This window comes from Eublepharis macularius, chromosome 19, assembly GCF_028583425.1.
Source record: "Eublepharis macularius isolate TG4126 chromosome 19, MPM_Emac_v1.0, whole genome shotgun sequence".
NCBI lineage: Eukaryota > Metazoa > Chordata > Lepidosauria > Squamata > Eublepharidae > Eublepharis > Eublepharis macularius.
In genome coordinates, this window is record NC_072808.1 from 13,399,437 (window position 1) to 13,425,707 (window position 26,271).

The 26,271-nt window shown below is 44.3% G+C and overlaps 1 protein-coding gene across 1 annotated transcript in view; it reads left to right on the top strand.

The window, feature by feature from the left end:
• The first annotated feature begins 1,773 nt into the window (after window positions 1–1,773).
• Window positions 1,774–26,271, top strand: part of SLC27A1 (solute carrier family 27 member 1) — a 36,891-nt gene continuing 12,393 nt past the window's right edge. The window contains exons 1-7 of the mRNA XM_055003685.1: window positions 1,774–1,840; window positions 8,045–8,212; window positions 17,897–18,291; window positions 20,368–20,529; window positions 20,888–20,957; window positions 23,919–24,010; window positions 24,708–24,817. Of these exons, the coding sequence (XP_054859660.1) occupies window positions 8,046–8,212; window positions 17,897–18,291; window positions 20,368–20,529; window positions 20,888–20,957; window positions 23,919–24,010; window positions 24,708–24,817 (996 nt within the window). The 5' untranslated portion in view covers window positions 1,774–1,840; window position 8,045. The remainder of the gene's footprint in view (window positions 1,841–8,044; window positions 8,213–17,896; window positions 18,292–20,367; window positions 20,530–20,887; window positions 20,958–23,918; window positions 24,011–24,707; window positions 24,818–26,271) is intronic.

Consider the following 26,271-nt stretch of genomic DNA (forward strand, 5'->3'; position numbering starts at 1 on the left):
CAACCAATTGCCCTGGAGGCCCAAGAACCAGGACAGAGCCTAGGGTTGCCAGCCTCCAGGTAGTGGCTGGAGATCTCCCAGAATTACAACTGGTCTCCAGGCCACAGAGATCAGTTCACCTGGAGAAAATGGCTACGTTTGGGGGTGGACTCAAATTATGCTGAGGAATTATGGAATTATGCCATGCCGAGGTCCTTTCCCTCCCCAAACCCCACTTTCTCCAGGTTTCACCCCCCAGATCTCCAGGAATTTCCCAACTTGGAGCTGGCAACCCTAACAGAGCCTTTCCCTTACATTGTCTCCTAGCCCTGCTGTTTCTTAATGGCAAAACTGAGGAGTTATATAAACAGAAGACAGGTTAAAGAATTTGAAGAGAAATGGGGAAATTACTTTGCTTACAATAAAATCTGGAAAGAAATATAGGAATAAGATGTATTAGTCCCGTAAGTTTGAATATGACGTCTCTCAATTTGACTGTCAGATAATTAGTTGAATGAAGATAACCAGTAGAATACAATGTATGACAGATAACATTGAAATATTGTTACAAAGTCAGCATTGAAATATTGCTAAGAAATATATCAGTAAAAGGTAGTAAGATAGGGGCAATATTGAGTTTTTAATTTTTCTAAGATAAGGAGTGCCCTGACCTGGATGGCCCAGGTAAGCCTGATCTCATCAGATCTCAGAAGCAGTTGGCCTTAGTTAGTAACTGGATGGGAGACCTCCAGCAAAGACCAGGGTTGCAGAGGCAGGCAGGTTGCAGAGGCAGGGTTGCAGAGGCAGGCAAACCACCTCTGTTAGTCTCTTGCCATGAAAACCCCACCAGGGGTCGCCCTAACTCAACTATGGCTTGAGGGCACTCTCTACCAAGATAAGGAGTAGAAATAAGTTTGAATACTGTACGTGTTATTTGAATATATATATCTTAAATAGCCTCAATTATTCAAACAAGTTTAACTGTTATAAGATTTTTGTACTCCGTACTTTAATAACTCTTGTAGCACAGTTTTGTGTTTTCTTGTCTCTTTCTTCTGTCCCTTTTTTCTGTATCTCCCTTTCCGTTTTAATAAAATAAAATATTTAATAATAAAAACAAACAAGTAAATAAATAAAATAAGCTCACTGGATAGCCTTGCTTGATTGTTTGAGCAAGCTCACAGATATAACAAAGCGACACCCCTCTCCCCATCAAGTTTAATTTGTTTGCCTCATTTATAGCCCGCCTTTCTCACTGAGACTCAAGGCGGATTACACACTGTGAAACCGGGAAGGAACAAGTACAGTCAAGGATATTTCAATAAACCATGTAATGGGTAGAGAAATGCAAACGTGCAAAGTTTTAAACCAGCAGAATGACCACAAAAACAAGTAATTTCGTTGAATTATTATTATTTTTTTTAAGGACAAAAAGGAGGCCAGGGATTTGGGTGAAACTTGTTGCCATGGTTACCAGAACGCCCAAGCCACCATAGAGAGAAGCAGAGGGCCTGTACTTCCGGTAAAAATTTGAAAGCCAGCTCTGAGTTCTGCTGAGTACTCTTATGACGCAAACCCACTCTTCCCAGCAGTTCGCGTCTCAGCCGGAAGTCTTAATCTCGACTTCTTTCTCTACTCCTATGCCCTTCCTCCCCGCCCTTCTATCCTCCGCCTCTCTATGCTCTGGCGCCGTCATTCCTCAGGCGAGCGTTGGCCGCTCCTTCTTTCAAGGAGGGAGGGAGGCGGGGCTTTCTTTCCTGGCCACGCCCCTCCCCGCTCGCTCGCTCTTCCCCGCGCGCCCCGACCGCAGTCGGCTTTAAGGCGAAGGCGCTGGAAGGATCCTGAGGCGGAACGCGGAAAGGTGCGGAAACGTTGCGTTGCCTTGGCAACGCGGGGAGAGGCGCGAGGTCGTTGCCCTGGCAACGGGCTGGGCCGTGAGGGAGGGGGAAGAACTTTTGTTTTGTTGAGAGGATTTGTGGAGGGTGTTTATTGAGGAGTTTGGTGGGGAAGTTGGCAACCTGAGTGGGTGTTTGGGGCGGGGGGGGGTCCTATCGAAGGCGGCAGATGTTTGGGGGAGTGGGGGCCCCATGAGGTTCACCCTCCAGGTATGGGCTCACCTGGGGATGTCTTTGAGGGATGTCTTTGAGGGTTGCCAGCTTCTCTGCTAGCCATGGCAGCTGTGCCATTAAGCAGCGGCTGCACGTGTGTGCGTGATGGGAAGAGCTTCTCTAGCAAGTGGCCCAAGGGTTCAGTATGGACAAGGACTGGGTTCCAGTCTGTATGCAAGTGTGAAGCTTTCGTAGGTCAGTCTCTCTCCTGTGGCTAGGTTCAGGTCCAGTAGCCCCTTAGAGACCAACTAGATTTCCAGAGTATAAGCTTTCGAGAGTCAGCCCATGCCCTGGGAATCTAGTTGATCTAGGTGCTGATCTAGGGAATCTAGGTGCTGCTGGACTCAGATCTTGCTCTTCTCCAGCACAGCAGCTACCCCGGCTATTTTCTGTGGTTAGGCTCCCTCCCAGGGTCATCGTGAGGAGAAAATGGAAGAGGGTTGGGAGAACTATGGGCATTGCCTTGAGTTCTTTGGAGGAAGGCAGGGATAACAATGTAGCAGATTTGGGGATCTCTACGACAATTGCAAAGGCTCCCCCCCTCCCAGCTCCTTATAATTTAAAAAAAAATCTGGAAGAAGTGGTTAAAAATCAGGTGTTTTATTTAGAGGGCCAGTGATGGCACATCTTTGCAATTCAGAAGGTGGTTCCAGCCTCAATCTCAGTTAAAAGCACTGAGTAATCGGTGATGTGAAAGACCTCTTGTCTGAGACCCTGGAGAGCAACAGCCAGTCAGAGTTGATGGCACTAACCTTGACAGACTAGTTCCTAGGCTGAGTTTTCCTGGTCACTTGGCACTCCCAGAACGGTGGCATCCAATGAATTCACCTCCGCAACCCTTGCTTGTATGGTCTTTTTTTTTGGGAAGTCCATTGCAATGAAAAGTTTACTCTGCCGGTACAGCTTTATACTGGTTGGTGTGTGCGTTGCTATCTTGAGAGTGGAATCCAGGAGAAGGGGAGAGATTGGCACAGTGTTTGGGGGTGGCAAAGGGATGTGTATTCAGAGAAATGTGAGGACCTGCTGTGCCCAAATCCCTTTGTTTAGGGGAGACTTTGCCATCTTGCAGACTTGGTTAGGCTGGTCAGCTTGCCAGGTCGAATGTACTGTGGGTTGAAAAGCGCCTGACCTGAGAAACTGTTTACTTTTGTGTCCTATGCTTTCATGAGACAGGCACATGGCAAGTACTGGAAGCTGCACAAAGTGTATTTATTTATTTGCCTATGCCTGGGGATGTGGTGACTTGGAAAAGATAGGCTGGTGCCAGCGTAGGGCTCAGACATGCTGATTGCCTGCCAGGATTAGAAGGCCGACTTTCAGTTCCTTGAGCAAAGCAAGCTCCACGAGCTATCTCCTTGTCCGCAGGGTATTCTTTCTCTCTGGCAGATGCTTATCTCTTTTTTTAAAAAATCCCACATATCCTGATATGGTCTTTCCTCCATGCTGCTAAGTAACCTGTTCCATTGCCTAACTTATGGTTCAGAAGCATTTCCTATTATCCTGTCTAAATCTGGTGTGATTCTTGTCCTTTCCTTGTGACTCGAGTAAATAACTTCTTGTCATCTTTATTGCAGCTTAGATAGCTGCAAACTGATACCGTATACTCCTTTGGGCTTCTTTCCTCTAAGCTAAACAAACCCAGTCCCTCAAACCCTTGCTATTTTGTCATAAATTCTCCGTTCTTTATTGTGTTTTGTTGTTACACGTTGCTCTGTTCTGAACAGTTTCCAGGTTCCACCCCTCCCACATTTTTTTTTAAAAAAATGACAACTGTAAGTGGCCACAATATACCTGAGTTGCAATCAGTATCAAATTTAATTCCATTCCTGATGTCTCTGATGCAGGAACACGGCAGTGTGGAAATACAATCATCGATACTTGGTTCCTGAGGCCCAGAACTGTAAAATGTCTAGATTTAATCAGGAACATAAGAGCCCAGTGAGCTTAAGAGTAAACGACTATATATCCCTGCATCATCTTTCTACTGTTGTCAGCCAGATACTTCTAGGAAACTTGTAAACAGAATATGAAGGCAACAGCCTTCCTCTGTAGTTTGGTTCCAGTGCCTTGTATTCAGAGATATAGTGCCTCTGAATATGGGGGCTCCATATAACTGTCATGACTAATATAAGTTTCTAGCCTAGCTTTCCATGAATGTATCTAATATTGTCCGTACCTAATGGCCCAGCACCCCATCTTGTGGCAGTGAATTCTGTAAGTTAATTATGTGTGTGGGTGGAACTACCTTCTTTTGTCTGTCCAGAGTCTACTACGCATCAGCTTCTTTAGGTGATTCTGACTTCTAGGATTATAACAGAGGGTGAAAAATGTCTCTTGTCTAGTTTCTCCATGGTGATAGTGGAAAGTGTTGTGTGACTTCTGGCAATCTCTGCTGGGGTTTTCAAGGCAAGAGACTTAACAGTCTCTCTACATGAGACATCTGAGGTGTGAAGAACCTGTTCAGAGAAACAATGGTAGCCGGGAAGGGTAGTTTTAAAAGATAGCGCCAGCAGCAGGGCAAAGGCTTTGCTATACACTGGAGCTGTGTGAAGGGGCTATGAAATGCCAGAAGGGAATCTTCAACCTGTTATAACCTCTCCATGTCCAAGCCTGGTTCTGGATGGCAGCTCCAGCCCATTTCCATTCCTTGCTGCCCTCTGGTTGTGATCCCACGCAGTTTGAGACTGGAGAGGTGAAACTGAAATTAACAAATCCTCTGATGAGTGATCTCCGCAGGCTCTGTCTTTTAAAACTATGCTTCCCAGCTAACATTGCATCTCTCTACACTTGACGAAAATGCTCCGAGGCTTCTTGAGTAGCAAGTCTCTAACAGAGGTGGTTTGCCATTGCCTGCCTCCACATAGCTTCCCTGGTCTTCCTTAAAGGTTTCCCACTCAATTACTAACCAAGGCCAACTCTGCTTAGCTTCTGAGGTCTGACGAGGTCAGGCTCCTCACGAGACCTCGCCTGAGCTGTCCAGGTCAATGCATTTTCTTCATACCATTTGTGGTTTTATGACTCTTTGAGTACTTAGTCATTTGAGGTTGGAGTGTATGTAGATCTGTTTATTCTGTATCCCTCCCCAGCCAGCCCAAAGATTCTCACAGCATAATAAAATTATAAAATGTATTAAAACACTTCCCAGACCCACAGCAGAATTAATTTAAAGCAATCAAACAACTGATAACAAATTAACTTAAAAACAGCGGCTCCAACCTATGTAAAAACATATATATAAAGCAGCAACATTAAGCTTGAACAGACCACGAACGAATTAATTTAGACCCTCACACATTGTATTTCTCTCCTAATCTAGAACAAAGTGGCAGCCACAAAATTCATCAAGGAAAAAATGTCCTTTCGAATGGAACAAAATGTTTTCTTTCAAAACCTATGGATGGGTTAAAATTGTCAGTTTTAAACACAAAAGGTCTGATTCGTGTATAATAAAGGTAAAACATGAATTGGCAAGCTGAAAAGAACTTCTGTGGTTCTTTTTATATTTTAATTTTTAAAAATTCTTTTATTTCTTTTTTAACAAACGCATACATGCCCGGACACTATATTTATTTATGTATTAGATTTACTCCTGGCTTCTTCTACCAGCAGGTCCTCGAAGCAGTTTACAGCTAGGATTGGCATATTGATCAATTGACCAGCTGCTGTTTGACCTTGATAAAATATAATCAAATATTGGATGAAGCCAAGAATGCAGTTGTACTAGTTGCAACTTACTATTTTATTTTAATTTGTTATGGTGTAAATTGATAGAAGGCGCTGCTTGTTCCACAGCCCTGCGGCAATTGAAAATGACATAAAACCTTCTTGTACTGGATATCTATTGTATTTGCTGGCATCTCCAAAGAGCTGGCCTTTTGCCTGCTTAGCACAAACGTCTTTTAAAAAATGACATTTGTTTTTAATTGTTGATGTCACCGTGTTTTATTTCTGTTTCCATTTCATTATTTTTTAAATGGAAATTGTATGCTGATTTTGGTGGTTCCAGGATAAAATCCCAAAAGAACTCATCACTAAACTGTTTATAGAAATCTTGCATAAGTTTTAAATTATAACAATTCACTGAAACTTTTTAAAAAGTTTGTTTCATTACGTGGCAGTAACAGCTAATGAATTTGGTTTTGTGGTCAGCATGAGGTATTGAACCTTAATTATTAGCACAACTAAAAGTTAAATAAGGTCACCGATTTGAAATAATTAACAGTCTCTGTATCAGGCATCTGACGAAGAGAACTTGATTCTCGGAAGCTTATGCTACAATAAAATTGGTTAGTCTTAAAGGTGCTACTGGACTCTTTTTGATTTTGCTACCACAGACTAACACGGCTAACTCCTCTGCAAATAATTAACCGTTGTTTGACTGGTCAGTGGACCAAATCTTTTCTTGATCAGTCAAAGACCCAACCCTGTAGTGATTGATGTAATTTAGAGATGCATCCTTAAAAGGAAACGGAGAAAGGGAATGGCTAGATGGGAGGAGCTGCAGACAGTAAGACAAAATTAGAAAAATAATGTGTGTAAAAGTAAAATTTTCCTTAGGTGTGTCCATCATCTGACTAAACCTCTAACTTATCACGAACTCCATATACAACTTTTCAACTTTTGAGATGTTGCATGATTGCTTTTTCTGATTATATTCCCATTGCCAGTACCTAAAGCTTTGAGGTTTATTTAGAACAATGAGAGAAATATTAGAGGCTTGTTCTTAGAGAAGAGATCTCTGGATTTCATTTCATTTTTTCATTACATGCTAGGTGACCTCTCCTCAGTGAATGTGTTTGGCAGTTGTTGACCTTTTGGTTGAGTTCCAAAGAAATTATTTTCAATCTGCTTTGTGGTTAGGTCTCTGTTGCAGTGTTTTGTATTGGAGTTGGACCACCTCATTAGAAGAGCAGGATAGTTTATTATATTTATATCCCAACTTCTTCCTTCTCCTTTCCTTGACCATTGCGTCTCCTCTTTAGAATATTTCCTCACCTATATATTGTTCTCATTTGCAGTCTATTCTATCTTAAATGTCTCCATGCTTAAGATGTTTAAAATGTATACAAATAACAAATATTGATAGCATTAAGCCAGTTTGGGGGGGTGGGGTGGGGGAACCCTTAGACAGTCTCGCCTGAGCCCGGAAGAAGAAAATCAAAAGTTTTACAATAAGGTACAAAGGTTTTCGGGCTTGAACTTTAGTGAGTCTCTGAATAGGTGGCCGTTGAGAATGCCCCTCTATACATCTTTTGTGTCACGGTACCCACATGATATTATTAAGTAGCTTATTAGAATTCCCAATAGATGGAGGCAGGCTGAGGATTTCTACGTCAGATTCAGCACTGTGGATTGTGCACGGGATACACAAGAGCGCGCACATACTATATTTACGGTGGCTCTGACCTTTCAGGTAGTGGGTGCGCTTTTGTGTTCTGCGGCAGGTGCGACATCCGGATGATTTTCAGCAGCAGCTACATGCAAAATGCATTGCAGTAGAATAGACTTACCTGCAACAACTTTCCAAAGACTGTGAAGTGGTTAGAGTGTCTAGAATCTGGGGGACCGGGTTTGAATCCACGTCCTTCCATGGAAGCTTGCCTCGGGGCACTCACACGTGCTCAGCCTAAGCTACCTCACAGGATTGTTACGAGTATAAACTAAAGGAGAGAACAATGTAAGCCATTTTGGGTCCCCATTCAGGAGAAAAGTGGGGCACGAATGAAGTAAATAAACATGTTTGCTTTTCTAGTTTCTGTGTGCTGTGTAACCCTAGCCCCTTCCTGTCCGTTGCCACGCTCTCTTATGCTCTCTCCTCCTTTGTCCTGCACTGCAAGCGTCCTGATCCGTGGAACCCTCATGCTCTGTACGACACACTTAATGTACTGTCCGGGTTCTACAGACATTCACTCATCCCACTAGCTAAAACGGCAGTTAATTCTCTTGTTTTTCTTTAGAATGCGCATGCTTGGAGTCTGTACTGCTTCGTTTGGATCGCTTGGCCTCATGCGCTTTTTCGGTATGCCCTGGTCGTGGAGCTTGGCAGCGGCTCTGGGCATTTACATCGGCAGTGGCGGCTGGAGATTTCTCCGGATCATCTTTAAGACGGCCTTGCGAGACCTTCTGTAAGTACGATCGCCTCCTATGCCGTAATGTGCTAGATGCTAAAAACGTTCTTTCACCCAGTGATGGATGTGTACATGTTTCAGTGCTAAGGGGTTTAAGGAAGCTTAGGATGTGAACTCTTTCCTGCGTTGAGGGGGAGGGACATCCCCCCCCTCAACCTTATGGCATTTGTTAAGTTTCTTCTAAAGGAGTCTGGGACAGAAGCTTGTAGTAAATTGGCTTTGTTGCTTTTAAGCCCTAAGGAGGTCAAGACAGAACTTGTGTTAAATCTTGTTCCTGTTTACTAAGTCTTGTGTACATAGGAGGAAAGGAGACCTGGCCTTTGAAGCTTGGTTTACCAGGGGCCAGCTGATTTGGATGGCTCATCTGTGCTAAAGGACATGCTCTTATTGTGTAATACAGCAAATGGCCTGGGACAAAGAGGGCTCCTCGGACAAAGTCCTGTAAGATACCTACACATCTTAAAGAGAGATTCACTCCAGAATAAGGTTGCCCAGCAAGCCTGGAGAAAAGTCCCATCCCGTGAAAAGAGGCTTAATGTGTGGAAGCCGAAGCTCTTCATAGCGTGGAGGTAGATAACATCAGCTGTTAAATAACATCCCATTCAGCCACTCCTAAAGGGACAGGGCATTTTCCTCCAGGCCTGTTGGCGACCTTCCAAAAGACTCGAGGTTATTGCTGCACCGAAACTCAAATAAAATTTTAGTGCCACGGCCCCATTCCTCTTTCGATATAGTCTGATATAGTTAGAGCCAATACATGATAGTAGATATGCTCTCAAACATGGGGCCGGTTGTGTGGCTAAACAATATATAGTTTTTTCTCCTTTTTATCCTTACGGTCAGGGCTTTTTTTCTGGGAAAAGAGGTGGTGGAACTCAGTGGGTAGCCCTTGGAGGAAATGGTCACATGGCTGGTGGCCCCGCCCCCTGATCTCTGCTTGGTGGTGCGGAGAGCAATCTCAACTCCCCTCTGTCTGGAGATCAGGGGGCGGGGCCACCAGCCATGTGACCATTTTCAAGAGGTTCTGGAACTCTGTTCCACCGCGTTCCAGCTGAAAAAAAGCCCTGCCTACCGTACTCCTGTGAGGTAGATTAGGCTGAGAGCTGGGGGCTGGATAAGGACACCCACTGCGTTCTGTGAACGAGTGTGAATTGGAATTTAAGTCTTCCCAGTTCTAGAGCCAACCTGTATGCTGCATACAGTAGCTTATTTATTTATTTATTTGTTTTCATTGATTTTTACCCTGCCTTTCTCCTCAATAGGGACCGAAAGCGGCTTACTTCATTCTCTTTCCCTTTTTATTTTCTGTTCTGGCTCTGTTTCCTGGTTTTTCTAACAGAAAAAAACCCACCCAAGCAGAGGCTGGGGTCTTGATGAGATGACCCAGGGAAAGGGCTCCTCTTTGCTTACCAGCCGATTCGCTGCTCAAAATCTCTCTCTCCTTGCTGCTCTTATTCCCATGGTGGAGGTTGTATTGGGAAATTTTAATCTATCCTTTCCGCACCTGCCAGTCCCTTCATCAACATTTCAAACGTTTGTGGGGGCTTTCTCTGCCCCCCCCTTTAGCAGTGCAGTCTTAAACAGAGTTATACCCTTCTCAGCCATTTGACTTCAGTGGGCTTGGAAGGATAACTATGCTCGGGATGGTGTTGTGAGTCTGGTTTAGTCCTTGAAGTGGGAATATTGGCTTCAGATCTCCGCTCAGTCTGTGAAACTCATCTGGTGACCTTGGGCCAGTTGTGACCTCTTGGTCTAACCTTCCTCTCAGGCTTGAGTAGGAGAGGAAACCCCTCTGAATGCTGCCGTATGCAAATAAGGTCGATAACGGCTACACATTTCTTACATGGAAATCAGTTACATGTAGGAAGTCGCATGAGATCTCCGTATTAGGTGATCTTACATGGATTGCATGCTATTTCTTACACATGGTGAGATTTCTGTGTGGGAAACAGAAAATGTACAACACTGTCTTGATTCTCTTACCTGTGCCCCTTCCCCATTGTTGAAATTCGCACCTGTTTTCTGCAGGTTCATGCATCCTTGAGGCTCCTTTTTTACGGTCAAAGAATTTGGGGCTGCTGTACTTACAAAGACCTCTTCACTTCTTACAGCATCTGTCATTGCCCTCTGGTTCTTCACTTCCTCCCATTTGTGTGGCCAGTGAGAAGTAACAGCAGAGAATAAAGCCCGCCCTCCCCCTTAAGAATATGGAAAGTGCAGTTAATGCTTAAAAAGGCTCTTCTGTCCTTTTCCTGGCAGAGCTTGGGGTAGGGTCATGGTGACAGGCGAGCCTTCTTTGGCAAAATGCCACCACCCAATTACTAAAGCAATTTCCCCATCTCCAGTCCACAAAGCCTCTGCTCTGGTCACTCAAGTCAGGCGGGATCTGTGGTTTTTCAAAAGGTCATTGATTTGGATCAGCAGTTGAACCCTCTGGGGAGTCTCCCATCACTTCTCTTTGATCATCTGCCAAAGGAAGACAGACATCTGGGAAGATAGAATCTGTTAAGTACACTGAAGCCGGTCTTTGTCTGGAATTTTTGACGCTCCGTCTTCCTCCCGAGTCTCCCGGTGTTGTCAGCTTTAAAACTGACCAGGGTTATCTATTAAAAAAAGGACCATCTTGCAAAATGTAAACAGCAGAAAAAGATAATTGGTTGCCTGCAATAGAAGTGCTGTATGAACAATTCCCTTGCTTTCTTGCCTAGATTTTGTTGACATCAGTGGACTGCTGCAATAATTTCTCCCTTGTAGGTTGTTACGGATCGAGCTTCCTTGAGGGTATAATACAGAACGAGAGTTTGCAGTTTTATATGTAATTCGGAGCATGTCCCACTGAACTCCATAGGACATCTGCATAGAGACTCCTAGGGTCTGTTTATAGCATTTTGCTGGAATGGCATATATCCACGAATGAAAGGACTAGAAACTTAAGTTTTTATTTTGGTGATGTGGGTGTGTTTTTGTGTGTGGGGGGGAGGTGGCTGTAAGGAACTTGGGCACTGAAAATGGCACCAATATGGGGTGAGGCAAAAGGTACAGACTCTCCCAACTACATGGCGGCTTCCTGGGCTGTGCTATGATCTTTCTAAATGAGCATAGTAAAACCATTTTAGGAAAGATAGCAGAAAAGCTTGAACGTGTGCACTGCCCCCCAATAGCAGCAAAGCTTGACCAAATACACAGTGTGGAAGCGACTTAAATAAGCTGTTTACCGGTTGGGACTGTAATGCTTTCGATCACATTCTTGGGTACATAATATTAAGTGTGAAACCAGCAGAAGAATTTGCAGTTTCATTCAGCTTTGAGTCTGCTGTAGGGTTATTTTAGGACACCGGAGTGCTTGATGAATGGGTTCGTTTTCCTGGCTCCTCCCTCCTTCCCTAGTTCCAGTTCTAGATAGAAGGGAGACTGAAAAAGTTGCAAAGCACATCTCCCTCCCCCTGCCCTTTGTTTCCTTTCTTATTCACCTTCCACATGCATCTCAACGTGCCCAGAATGCAGACTGGCAAACGTTCTGCAAACGCATCACGTGGGGATTACGCATACATCTTCCCACGAAATGCAGTTTCTGCCAAAAGCCAGTTCTGTTGTTATGTTTTAGAAAGAGGTTGGCTCCTAGTAAGCGGGCCTGTTCCATCGTCAACTAATTTTGTTCTGATATAAAAGGTTTATGCTTGTTTACGTTTTAAAGAGCAGGTTGTGCAATCGTTTGGTTTTGCTTCAAGAAAAGTGGCATGCAATGATTAAAAACAAATAAAATGGTCCGCATGACGACTGGCAGGCATGTGATAGCTAGAGTTTCCAAAGGGCCTAAGAAGAATGTCCTGGCCCTTTATCAGAGGCTAATGTGTGAAAATGGGCGGCTGAAGCTTTTCATGGCATAGACGTGAATAACATCCCATTAAGCCTCTCTTAAAGGGACGAGGCATTTTTCTCCAGTCTGTTGGCAAGCCTAGTGACAGCCTCTTGAAATTTATTTTATAAGATTTCCCCCCCCCCCATCCTGCTCAGTGTGGGGTGCCCAGTTCTCTCCAACCCTTTATCCTGATATCATCTATATGTAGTAGATTGGGCTGAGAAAGAACCCTGGCCCAGGGCTGCTCAGGCAGCAATCCTGTGCAGACTTATCTGCTCTAATATAGGGAGCAAAATGGGGCTGACTTCTAATTAAGAATGCATAGGATTATGCTTTCCATGTGCTATGTGGCCGAGGGTCTGACTATATGATGCACTTTCCCAGGGTATATTCCTGGGCTGGATTGTCAGAGGAAATCTGGATGTTCTGCACTTCCCAAAGCATGGATGCTTCAGATTCAGACTGCGGCATGTAGGGAAAGTGGACTTCAGTTTTGTCTCCCATCCCCCGACCCCCTGCACTGTGTTTTTTTAACCTGAAATAGATGTGTGCCTTACTGGAGAAACTTAACATGTAGGCATTGTTTCCCCAGTGGGGCAAACAGGAGGTCCCTGGTGTTGGTTCAGGATGGGAAACCCTTGATGTCCATCATAAATCAGTCATTAACTCAAAGTGCCTTCCCTCAGCCACTCAGAGATGGTTATTCCCAGAGATGTGTAAAGGGATAGGAACTGTTGACTGTACTACTGGGTACTGTCCTTTGTTGTAATTATGCTGCTACTGGATAGTCTCTCTGCATAGTTACTATGTCATGTCAAGTTATTTATGTTTCGTTTCAGCATTGTTTCAGCTCTGGATTGGATTTCTGCTTGTTTTCGAGTTTCTACTGTATTGTTTATTGAATGTCTCAGCTGTTGATTGTATTCGGCGGACTATGAATAATGTAAATAAAATAAAGCGTGTGTTCTACTCACTGAGCTAGGGTGGAAGGGGGAATGAAGGACTTTCTGTACCCCAATTTCTTGGGCATTCTGTTTGTCCGTTTCTTTAAAGGGAAAAGGACATGACCACAGATGGAAGGGGATTGTGTTAAATGGACATGGTCGAAGGGCCCGAAGAGTGGACTCTTGACCCAGGCCAGCAATATCTGTAAGATCTTTATTCTCTGCCCCTCATTTACACCTGTGGAAATCTGTAATGGAATGCAAAACTTAATTCTGTGCGCGGCAGCTGCATGCAACTAGTTTTCTGTGGGCAGGAAGCTGAAATAGGTAGCTGTTTCATGTGACTACCAGGTTGTGACTAGTGACTGAGAGTACATAGGATCTGGTGAAGAGTCTGACTTCCTAAGCATCTCAGCTTTCGTTTGAAACCAAAAAAGTTTCTAGACCTTCTGACTGCAAGAAAGGCTTTTGAAAACAGGCACAGTGTCCAGACTTTAGGCTTCTTATTTCTTTTCTAGTTTTTAATCTGAAGTTTAGGATATTAAAATCGAATCCAGAATCAAACTTCCTTGGACTAGTTAAGCTGGATCACCATATAAGTGGCTGGGATAGGCCGCCGGTTCACAAATTGTCATGCTTGGGTATTACTCAGGATGTGATGGAAACAATAAGTAGTCAAGAATTGGCCTAGCTCACCAGAAAACATCTTAAGGACCTTGATAAAGGAGAGCACAGTGGTCAGAGCCCGCAGAGTGTGTTCATCCTTCTCAGCTGGCATTCTTCCTCCAACAAAGATGCCAAATTATCTATCGGAGTTTACTATTCCAAAGTATAGAAGGGCTTTTATGCTTGCGGGCCTGAATGCCCTACCTTCGGCAGTGACGCTAGGAAGATTTAGTGGAATTCCATATTCAGATAGATTCTGCAACTGCAGCAGCATCAAAATGGACTCTTCTTTGATTGTCCTAAATTTTCAGAACTAAGAGATGAATCGATCTCCCCATTATTTAATCAGAACATTCTTTCTTCAGAAGTGAAATCGTCCTGGCTACTCAGAGACAAAGATAAACAAACTACTCTGTGTCTGGCAAAACTTTTGGCAAAAGTTTCTCCAGACAGAGTAGTTTGTTTATCTTTGTTGTTAAGTTACATGATAACTTTAGGTTCTTCTTCCGTGGGTTTGTTGTTTATGACTTAGGTTGTAAAAACAGAAGTAAAGTAGAGTTTTTAGTCATACCTATCTTTCTGACACAATCTCTCCTATCCCCTTCTGCTCATCTTGTTCACGTCTCCTATTTCTGTCATTTTATTGCTTGTTGGAAAAAGAATTCCAGGTTACAAATAAATCAACTTCATACAAGCATTTTTTTTAAAAGCAGCAAATTTTGCATGCAGTTTGTTTGTGCCACTTACTCTGAGTGCAGAACTTGGGTTCACTATCTGTTATTTTAATTGAAAACTTTTTTTACCCCCCCTCCCCATATATGGGCCCTTGAGGCATTTTGCAAACTCCGTCAAAAATATAACACATGAGCAACAAGCCCAAAGCTGTCAGGCAGAAGTTCTAGAGTGTCCTACCCACCCTTCAGGGTCTTTCTACCATAACTCCTATTACAGGGTGAAAAAACCCTCCCCTCCAGAAACAGGTTGCCAGGCATTCAGCAGCTAGATATCATCAGTCACTCTGCTAGCGGGGCATCTTTCTGCATGCAGAATTGGTGCTTGGATGCCTGTTCCCCTACCCCCTTGATGGCTCTCTGGAGGACAGTTGAAAGTTGGAGGGAGAGGTGCTCTACTGGTTCTGGGTCCCAGTGTGATGGAGAAGTCAGTTGGTGCCTGGCTGTTGCCTGTCTCCTATTTGATTAGCTGAAAAATTTCAGTCCCCCCACCTCCGTGTCTTTGTTTGAGGCCGTACCAAAAGCACTGGACCCAAACAACTGCAAGAGATGATTCTTTGTCTCCCTTCGTTGCCGGTCCCTTGGAAACAGCATGCAAAGGAAAGAGGGAATTAGCCGGACTTGCTCTCTCCTCTGTTGCGCAAGCAAGAGCTGTGGATGGAGGGGAACAAGCAAAGGCGTTGGACTTGCTTTGGAATGTGGTGTGAAATGTGAACAGCTCTGTTCTGCCTCCATCCTTGGTCCTGCTTAGAGCTCCAGGGCCAAAGGGGGGGGGGTGCTCTGAGATGTCTCCTGCACGCACCCCACTTTTGGGAATCCTGAGAATTTCCATGGGACAGTTTATTTTGCTTTGAACAAAAGAGAGTGCACTAGAGATTGATGGTGTCTTTGTAATATTCACTTTATTAACAAATACACAAGGGAAGCACAGTAGAAGCAAATTACTCTTTTGAAAAAAAAATTATGCTTACTTGTGAAATGGCTAATATTCAGCATGGCTGCTAGGTTGGGGCAGCTTTTGGATTTGGAAGCTAAAAGCACTTTGCCTTCAGGAAGGGCAATTGAGAAACTGGGCCACATGGAGGACTGAGCTATCAGTGCTTGTAATATGGGATGTCAAGTGGCAAATGTGTAGCCTTCACGCCCAAATGTTTAGCCTTAAGAAGATTTCAGGTCTTGAGAACAGTGTGGTGGAGTGCTTTGAGTGTCAGACTAGGATCTGGGAGACCCAAGTTTGAATCCTCACTCTTGTCATGCAAACTTCCTGGGTGACCTTGGGCCTGTCGCATGCTTTCACCCTAGCCTACCTCCTGCGACATTCAAATGGAGTGGAGGAGAATGATGGAAGCCACAGAAACATGGATTAGAGCAGTTTATACTCAGCAATACACTTGTATGCTAGTGAACTTTTATGAACTCTGTATGAACTTAGCTGTAGTTTTTTCTAACTTGTTGTATAACCACACAGGTGTACTTTCATCTTTGACAGCTAGTTAAAAATAGTGGACAGTATTAAGATTAATGTTTTCTGATCGTAGAATGGACCAACAATGATCTACTCACCTAACTTTTCCTGTTATTTTTACTGATTTATAATAGCATCACTTTTTGATTAATGATAATATCATATGGTTGAACATATGCATAATTAATTAAGTCTTAAACCAATCATAGTTTATCTATGCTAGCACATGAAAAAGATCTTAGATTTTTGCATAAGATAAATAAAAGTGCCAGCTCAAATAGTAGGTCAGAGTTCTGGCTGAAATCAGTCTCATGTAGGTGAGAACCGTACCATTGTAATGTGTGCTATGGAAATCTTAATGCATTTCATAGAAAACCTGCTTTTGTTTTAAACTTAGAGTTAATGAAGAAATGTTAGGAAACCTAATTCTTACTGCCTTTCTGTGTTCCATCTTTGTAGGATTGATATTAATAAGCATTTTTGTTTCGATATCTTGCTTCATTAAGAAGACTAGAGTTTATTTCAATAAAACAAACTTTAAACTCTAAAAAAGGAATCTCTGTGTCTTGGGGAGGAGATAATTGCAAGAAGAACCCTATACATAATTTTGTACTGACAAGCAGCCTCTTTAAAATAGAGAATGCTGTGTTCTCAGGTCTAATCGAAGGTCTGGAAACTTCAGAATTATAACAACATAATAATAACATTCTATTTATATACCGCCCTTCAGGACAACTTAACGCTCACTCAGAGCGGCTTGCAAAGTATGTTCTTATTATCCCCACAACAATCCCCCTGTGAGGTGGGTGGGGCTGAGAGAGCTCTGAGAGAGCTGTGACTGACCCAAGGTCACCCAGATGGCTTCAGGCGGAGGAGTGGGGAGTCATACCTGGCTCTCCAGATTAGAGTCCTGCCGCTCTTAACCACCACACCAAACTGGCTCTATTAAGATAAAACCCTTAGTCTGTTCAAGTGGAAGCCTTAATTAGGCATGGGTAATCCATTACAACATTGAGTCCCCATTGGAGACAAAGGTGAGTTATAAATGAAGTAAATAAATTAGTGGGGTGGGGTGTGGATGACAATAGACCATTTTGTAGATTCCTAAGAACCCCCTTATTGCTTCCTTGGAAATATCTATTTGGGACAACTGTCAAAATGCAAAACAACCAGGCTGGATGGGCAGGGCCTCTACAGACTTTAATTTCTACTGGTGTCCAGAGCAAGCTCAGAATGTTTTCTTGGTTGTAAAAATTCGCTTTCTAGAGAACCTCTCAGCTTCCAAGCTCCTGGCTCCTATGGCTGCAAAAATACTCTTGAATGGATTGTGAGTCTTGACTACAGATATCGCAGAGGCCAGCGAGGAGGCTGAATAAAATTTCCTGTGTTTGTTTGTGTGTGAGGGTGTGGAGAAGGTACTTCAGGGCCCTACGTATCTCCTTGCCCCTCCCCATGACTTCAAAACAGTAATAAAATAAAGCGACATTATGCATATTAGCATCACATATATAGATAAAATCACTGTCAACTTTTTATGATTCAGATCTCCTGGATTCAGATTTGTCTGTCCCCTTCTAACATTGTCTGGCACCAGTGGGTGAAGTTTTTTTGTTTGTTTCCTCACTCATGTTCCCTCACTAATTCTCATTTTCCTCAGTTGTGTGTGTTCTATTTTAATTGTGTGTTTATTAAGGTGTGTGTTTAAATCTTGTTTTTAATGTTTTTATTATTCATTGCTGTTTTAAGCTAAGGCAGCTTAAAAATAAATTTGCATTGTGTATATACACAGTACAGTATATATAGTATATACTGTGTGTGTGTATGCATGCATGCATGCATGTATGTATAAACAGCTCTTGTGTTGAGTAATTTATCTGAAGCCTCCGCTTCATGAAGGGTGAGAATTTGGATGAGATGATCCCCCTGGTATTGGATTATCCTGCAGCCTTTCCTCTCAGAGTTGGGAGCTTTCCATTTTGAGTTCTAGTCACTCATGCTTTCCTCTCTCCATTGCAGGGGCCTGTCAGTGCTTATTCAGGTCAAATATGAATTGTACCGTCACCAGAAATCCAACAGCAACGTCCCCAAGATCTTCCAGAGTGTGGTCCGCCGACATCCGGACAAAGTGGCCATGATCTACGAGGCCACTGACGACAAATGGACGTTCCGGCGCCTGGATGAATTCTCCAATGCCGTGGCCAACTTCTTCTCCCAGCAGGGCTTTCTCCCGGGCGATGTCATTGCCATCTTTATGGAGAGTCGCCCAGAGTTTGTGGGCCTATGGTTGGGGATGGCCAAAGTGGGCATCGAGGCAGCCCTCATCAACTTCAACTTGCGTCTCGATTCGCTGCTGTACTGTGTGAAAACGTCAGGAGCAAAAGCCATCATCTTCGGCGGGGAGCTGTCAGCAGGTAGGACTTCCGACCGTGGAGGAAGTAGCCCCTTTAAAGTGCTTTGATGCATAGCACATAAAGTACATTTTATCCATTATCGCCGCCTCCTCAAGCATATCTAATCAATTATATTCCTTTTAGCTGATTGCTTCAGTGAAATTACTACCAAGGTAGCAAGATTCTGCACCCTGGCTAGTTTAATCAGACTGAATATTTTAACTTCTTTTAGACATCTTAATTATATTTTAGTGATTTTATTCATTTTAGTACATAGTTGTATTTAATCCTGAGATATGTTTAGATTTGGAATTAATGTACTTGTCATATATCACTGTACAAGCTGATCTGAATTTTGATCTTGGATCATAATAATAAAACTGAACTGAACTGATGCAAAGCTCAGGGGAAGAGACCCAGAGGAGTAACTTCTTTGGAGCAAATTCTTGAAAGCCGTTTGCTTCCTCAGGCTAGGGATCTGTAAGGGTAAATTTTGAACGCCACATTTTGAACAGGGCTGATCTTGACTGGCTCATTTCAAGGCAGCACTCACACACCCGTAACCCTTTGTACTATCAGAAGGTGCAGTGCTTCTGTTCAGTTGTTGACTGTGCTCAGGATGGGATCGGGCATGGTCTCAAAGCAGAAGCATCCTGGATGGATGCTTATAACTTCATACAACTAGGGGTCCCCAGGTTTGGTTCCCCACTCTGCTGTCAAGTTCCCTGGGTGGCCTTAAGGTTCAGTCACACTCCCAGCCTGATCTACTTTGCAGGATTGTTATGAGCATACAATGGGAGAAGATACTGTATGTAAACTGCTATAAGTTCCTGGGAGGAAGAGTGGGATAAAAAAGGAGACAGATGGATAGCTAAGATGGTAAGGTGGATGTATGTGCAGGGTCTTTGTAGGGGAAAACTTCCCTTTTCTGTCCAGCAGCAGCAGCACAACATACCCATTCAGTGGATGGGGTCACTACATCTAGTCTTCCAGCAGGGATAACCCATTTGCTTTTGTTTCGTGTTGTTATGTGTGTACATCAGCACTGCAGAGTGGCAATGAAAGGATATAGCATAACTGTGTTGGGGTCTCTTGGTATGATTGGAGGGCCATATAATTCACAGCAGCCTTGGTGAAGCTAAACACCGCTAGGTCTGGTTAGTGCCCGGGAGAGAAGACCTTATATATGCCATCTTTAGTTTTAATGGTGGAAAAGATGAGATAGAAAGGTTTTGTTTATATACATAAAATGAGGGGAAAGTTTCCAGGGAATTGCTGTTGGAAAACTATCAGGAGTCGTGATTAACTGGCGTTTAGTGTCACTTGAATATCTTTATTATGAATGCCAGATCCCAAATTGCAGCTGGGAAATGTTTTGTTTACTCCATTCTAATAGTTACGTGTGTGTGAAGAGCTGTCAAGTCACAGCTGACTTATGGCGACCCCTCATGGGATTTTCAAGGCACGAGACAAAGGGAGGTGGTTTGCTATTCCCTGCCGCTGCCCAGCGAGCCTGGATTTCCTGGGTGGTCTCCCATCCAAGTACGAACCAGGGCTAACCCTGCTTAGCTTCTGCGATCGGAGAAGATAAGGCTAGCCTAAACCCACGCATGCACACACCCCAGCATGGCATCTCTTCAGAGTGACATTTGGAAATAGGGTTGCCGGCGCCAAGCTTAGGAAACTTCTGGCAATTTGGGGGCGGTGCTTCCGGAGGGCAAAGAATGGGAGGAGAGGGAACTCAATAGGCATGTGATGCCATAGAGTTTGCCCACTGAAACTGCCGTTTTCTCCAGGGGAGCTAATTTCTGTAGACTGGAGGTTGGTAAACCTGTTCGGAGACCACATTGAAGCTGGGTGTCTACAGTTTGGGGCTTCTTGTAATGGAGAAAAAACAGCAAGCAGCGCAGAGGGAAGAATCTTTAATAGTTATACACCCGACGTGTTTTGCGTGCAGCTTCATCAGCAGGATCTGGAGGATACTAAAAGGAGGATCCCTTTTAGTATCTTTCCTGTATATGCGTTTTAGCGAAATCTCCATTGATTACTGGCATCCAGTTGGTCTTCTTGTAATGGGCCTTGTTTTTTTTGTTGCAGCGCTCTCCGAAGTGAATGGCATGCTGGGGAAAAACATGATCAAGTTCTGCTCTGGAGAGATGAGCCCTGAATCGGTTCCTGCGGACACCAAGCATCTGGACCCTCTTCTGGCTCTGGCATCCAAATCTCCTCCAGCTCAGGTTCCAGCCAAGGGATTGGATGGTATGTTTCCTTGCAGACACATGCCTTTCCCCAGTGACTCAGATTTGCCTGCGGGGTCCAGTGGGGATGTCAGCAATTCCTCTCCCTTCCTCGCTGCCACGGAGCCTTGTTGAAGGCGTCGGTTTCACTTGACCTTTCTTCCAGATCCATGTTCCAGACATCTCAGCCAGGCACCTGGTTTAGTTCTTAATCCCTTGAGGTCCCGTGATCAGTTCAAAGGACAGGCCTGCCTCTGATAATGTGGCCTGTGGCCCATCTCTTTGCTGATTGTCTAGGCCTGTGCTGTTATAGCATCCACCTGGGAGATGGGCATGCTGCCAAGCTGAGCCTCTAACTTCTACTCGATCCTTGTTTCTAGATCGACTTTTCTACATCTACACCTCTGGAACAACTGGAATGCCAAAGGCTGCCATTGTGGTGCACAGCAGGTGAGGTGCATCCTTGTGTCTGGCCAGGGCACTTGATCTTCCTTGAGGGTGTTCAGTGGGGGTTTTTTTGGGCAGGCTTTTTATACGTGGATTACTGGATATCGGGTTGGGGACAGCTCATCTTTAAAGCCAGGCACTGGGAAGAGAGGCTGTCCTGGTTTTTCTCCGTCTCTTGGAATCGCCGGCAGATGGGAAGAGTAATGTTACGTGGTGCACCTTGTGTTGACGTAACCTTCTGATGATTGGACCACTGGTCTGATCCAGCCGGGCTTTTTATAGCTAGTAAATTTCAGAGGCTGTAAGCACAGGATGCCATAATGATTTCACGGCACTTTACGCACAAGCCCCTGAAACCCAGTGCTGGAAGGCACCACCAAGGAAGGCCTTGGTCTCTCTGCTGCATTTGTTGGCCTTCCAGGACAACTGGTTGGCCACCATGTGGAACACGATGCTGGACTAGATGGACCACCAATCAAATCCAGCAAAGCTGCTCTTACGATGCTTGGGGTCCAGCGTCCCAGGCCTGCTTAGCTAGGCAGTGGCAGATATGAACAGTAACTCTTCTCTGCCTCCCGTTGTGTAAACATGTGTCCATGACCTGGGGTCCCCCCTCGGTTAAGGTTTCCTTTCCCTTGTCCAGATCTTATATTCCCAAGCCATACAGACAGCAAGGAAAGAGCCGTAGGCTTGCTCCCCGATTCTTACCTATTTGCAGCCAGGAAAAAAGGAATGAGGTATTGCCCGGGCCCCTTAAATTAGACACGTGGTGAGGCAGCTTGCCTATCGATTACCTGTCAGTCACACCTGCAGTCTTCGAGTCATCAGCTTGTCTTCCTGTGGTCACAATGTGTGTCAAACATGACCTGCCTGAAAGGGAGAAGTTTGACAAAAAGAAACGGAAGAAAACCCGTCTGGAAGAGAAGAACATCCTTCCAAAGAGAATATTGAACGGCAGATGTTAGGAGCCCGGTCTGTCTCTCCCTTACCCTTGTTCACATATTTTACAACAATACATATTGTATTAAATGCTGCATCTCCCATTGCAACCATCCATCCTTTGGATCCCTCTGAAATCTCGCCAGCATTTGCCACCCCCCCCCCCCCGGCCTGTTTGGCTGCCTCTTCCTTTGGGTGTTGAGGGTGCAGCCTGCCCTAGTGGGGGTGGGGGGGAGCGTAAATGATGCAGAAAAAGGGATTTGGGGCATGCATGGCTCAGGCCCCCTCCTTTCTGCCCTTTTTTGCTAAATGGGGTCATTTCGGAGGCTGAGACTTGCCCGCTGTATTTGCTCACAAATTGTTTCTTGTGGCTCTCTTTGATTTGTTGTTATATAAAATTAAAACTTGGTCAGTAAAAAAATTAGACACAAGATTAGAGGGCGTCAGTACTTTGCTGGGAATGCAACTGTTTTGGAGGAAGGAACTGCAGCTGTTTATGGCTGCTGGGTATGTTTCTGTTGGCTGTAACTTTTTAATACGTCTTGTCCGTGGTGAGGCTGCAGAGAATAGCAGTGTGAAGCTTCAGCCGGGGGGCCTGAAAAGAATCTTGGCAAAACTTGTGGCTGGAACCGAGGAACAGAGACTTCTTAAACAGGAGTATAATTTTAGAAGCAATTAACGTAGTAATTAATTCATTCAAAACCTGGATTAGATGGCTTTACATCAGAATTCTGTAAGCATTATAAAGATATTTTGGCTTCCCATCTTCTTCCTTTATTTCGTGAGAAGGCTGTCTGCTGCCTCCCTCTTGGTTGGAAGCTAAATTAGTTTTAATACCAAAACCAAATAAGGATCCAACATCCAGGGAATCTTACAGTCCGATTACACTGATGAATACACGTGGTTGGATTGTGATCTGCAATTGCTTTCCTGGGGAGAACATCAGAACAGTTCCGCTGGATCAGACTAGTGGTTCTTCTAGTTGATCATTCTGGCTCGCACAATGACCAACCAGTTACACTGGAGGACCAACAACAGGGTATAGAGCCAAGGCTTTCCCTGATGTAGTCTTAGCACTGCTTTTCAGTGGTTTTCTGCCGCAAGATATGGAAGTTGTTGCCGTAGCTAGAAGCCACTGATGGAACAATTCTTCATGTATTTATCTAATTCCCTTTCAAAGTTATCACTACATCTGCTGGTGATGAAAGTCATAAGTCTTTGGGGGGCGGGGGGTTGTCTGTTTTGTTTTGTGTTTGAGCAGGAGAATAAGGATAACCAGGTGCAAAGTTGAGTTTAGTTTATTCGGTGTTTAACCCGCCCTCCCTACGTGGGCTCAGGATGGGGTACAACAGTCATAAAATACAATTGCATAGCAAAGTGAAGACACAAGTCGCTCAAGTGAAAACGATGTTGCTAATTTGTTTTTTAATGCAAATATATCTGCTATTAAGTCAGGGCTGCTGAAGAGAGACTATGGACTTCTCTGTCCACTGTCTCTTGAGGCCGTTTTGGAACTTTAAAGCAAACATTTGGGAGCTTCTCTGTGAAAATGTCATGTGGACTTAAGTCTTTCCGACTGCATTTTCTGAGTGGTATCTGTGAACAGGGTCTTATGTTTCTCCTGGGTCCTGTTCAGGGAGATACTAAGAAAACATCGCAGTCTCTGCTTCTGAATGTGGAGGTTCCCTTTAGTCGCCAAGGCGAGCAGCCACTGATAGAGCTATCCTCCATGCATCTGTCTAATTCCTTTTTAAAGCTGTCTGTGCCCATGGCCATCACTACATCCTTTGGCAACGCATTCCGCATTTTAATCACTCATGGTGCAAAGAAGTATTTCTTTTTGTCTGTCTTGAATCTACAGCCCATCCATTTCAATGGATGCCCTTGAGTTTTAGTACTTTGAGAAAAGGAGAAATTATTCTCTCCGTCCACTCTTTCTGTTCTGTTCATACTGTCCCTGCTTATTTGTCTCTTTTCTAAACTGAAAAGCCCCAGACTCTTCAGCCTTTCCTTGCTTACTTTCAGATATTACCGAATAGCAGCTTTCGGATATTATGCTTACAGAATGACTCCCAACGACATCATCTATAACTGCCTACCACTGTACCACTCAGCAGGTAGGCAACAACTGTCAGTGGTGATTTCAGAATAGAGGTGGGCCCGAACCGGAAAAAAACGAACCATGCGGTTCGTGGTTCACCGCGTCTCATGAACCAAACGCACTACGAACTTTCACGAACCTGCCCTGGTTCGTGAACCGGTTTGTTTGGTTCGTGAAAATGTCAGTTCTGGGTCAGCAAAACGGCACTTCTGGGTCAGCAGAAGGTAACTTCCAGGTCAGCAGGAGGTCTGCAAAAAGCCCATCCCCCATTGCCTAGGAAACTGATTGATGGGTGCCAGGCTGTCTGCAGTGATGAACCGAAAAACGAACCGGTCTAAAGTTTGTGACGGTTCGTCAGAAATGGGCTCTGACAAACCACTGGTTCATGAAACCACCAACCGGCTTGTTCGTGATGAATTTTGGTTCATATTTCGGTTCGTGCCCATCTCTATTTCAGAATGGAGACTGGCTGTGGTGTTGCCAGTGGTTCTCTGCTGTTAAAGAGATGTTGGGGTGGATCCAGTCATCCACTGTGTAGCCTTCCCCCTATGGAAGAGCCACTTAAGTTGGAGGAAGGTTCCTTAAATTGGAGAAGGGCTTCAAACCTGAGCTAAAAGCAAAAGTGGGGTATAAGTATTTTAATAAACAAACTTGACTCAATGGAGTGGTCATCTCCCCTCCCGCTGATAACCTTTCTCTTTTTTTCCTCTTAGGGAACATCATGGGTGTCGGACAGTGTCTAATACATGGCTTGACTGTAGTAATCAGGAAGAAGTTCTCTGCCAGCCGCTTTTGGGATGACTGTGTGAAATACAAGTGCACAGTAAGGAGAGATCCGAAGTCCACTTGTAGGCACCGCAGTTTGTAGGAGGTGGGAGCAGATGTGTTTGCAGGGAGGGTCTACTTGGCAAGACGGCCAAGGATCGAAAAGAGCAAGACAATGGTTCTAATTGGTGAGGGAGGGAACAAAATGTAGAAGAAAACAGCAAACGTCTGGCTGACATTTCAATATGAAAGTTTGCAGGGGCAACTGAGGCCGACGGAAAGTTACATTAGCACTCGCTTCTTGTCAGCGGTCGATTGAACCAGACCGAGGAGATCCGGAAACAATCTCTGCAACCAACACTGAAACCCATGAACGATCCTGGAAGCCGAAAATACTTTTGTTCTTGAGCAGGCGGAAATAGTTGGATAAATAGTTTCCTTGCAAATCTCAGAGCATCCAGCCCCATAACTCTTTGCAGTGGTGTTTTGGATAGCCTGCCACACTTGAGTGTTTTTTGGCCCCATTGAGGGACAAGCAGGAATAAATAGGAATGATTTAATTTCAATGAGTAATGTGTGCAGATGCTACAGAAGTGAATTAATTGTTTGAGCTATCTCTAAAAGAAACGCCAGCCCAAGCCCTTTTCTGGTGCCTTAAGGAGCATCTCCCTCCTGCTTCCCAGCACACCCAGAAGCATCTGAGTTCAGATCCGTTGGCATGTTAGCATCTGCTTTGCGAGGAAGTAACTTCACTTCGCATCACAGTGTTGATGCCTCTGAGTAGGACATAGAGTCCGCAGCTGAGATTGTCCCTGTCAGGTTCAGGTGAATGCAGAATTGTTTGCTTTCTGTATTGCAATGACACGGCATTTGTTCAGTACCCTTCTGGTCAGCTCCGTGAAGATAGATCGTCACGGCAAAGGAAGATTCCAGCGGGAAATCCCTTGGAATTCTGCTCTCCCATGACAGACATGGCTATTTTAAGTAACACATAGTTGCTTTGTCAGGGCCTTGCATAACACTGGTCACGGATAGCATTGCTTTGGTGTCTTCTCCTGTACTCATTGGCTTACATCAAAAATAAGTCCCTTAGCATTGACCTTTATTCTTAGTGTTTGTGCTGCCGGTTTCTCTTCCTCTTTGAAAAACCTGGCTAAGGTTCTGGTCCTGAGCACACTTGGAAGCATGTCCCATTCAACTAAATGGAAATTCCCTCTGAGTAAACACAAATCGGGTCAGGATGCAAGTGAGCAGACCGCACAGTTAATTCTACAGTGCAGTAAGCAGGCTTATAAATAGAATTACACCTAAAGTGGGGAAAGGTTTGGGTGGGAGGCGGGGCTAGCAATCTGAAAAAAAAAAGTTGCTTTTTTTCTTCCCTTCTAGCTTGCTATACAATGAATAGCTAATGTGGGCGTGTATTTTATTTAATTTTTAATAAGACTCGCTTGCAAAGCTGTAATAGAGTCCTCTCCTCAGGACTAATGTATGGGGGGGAGGTTATTTGTTTGA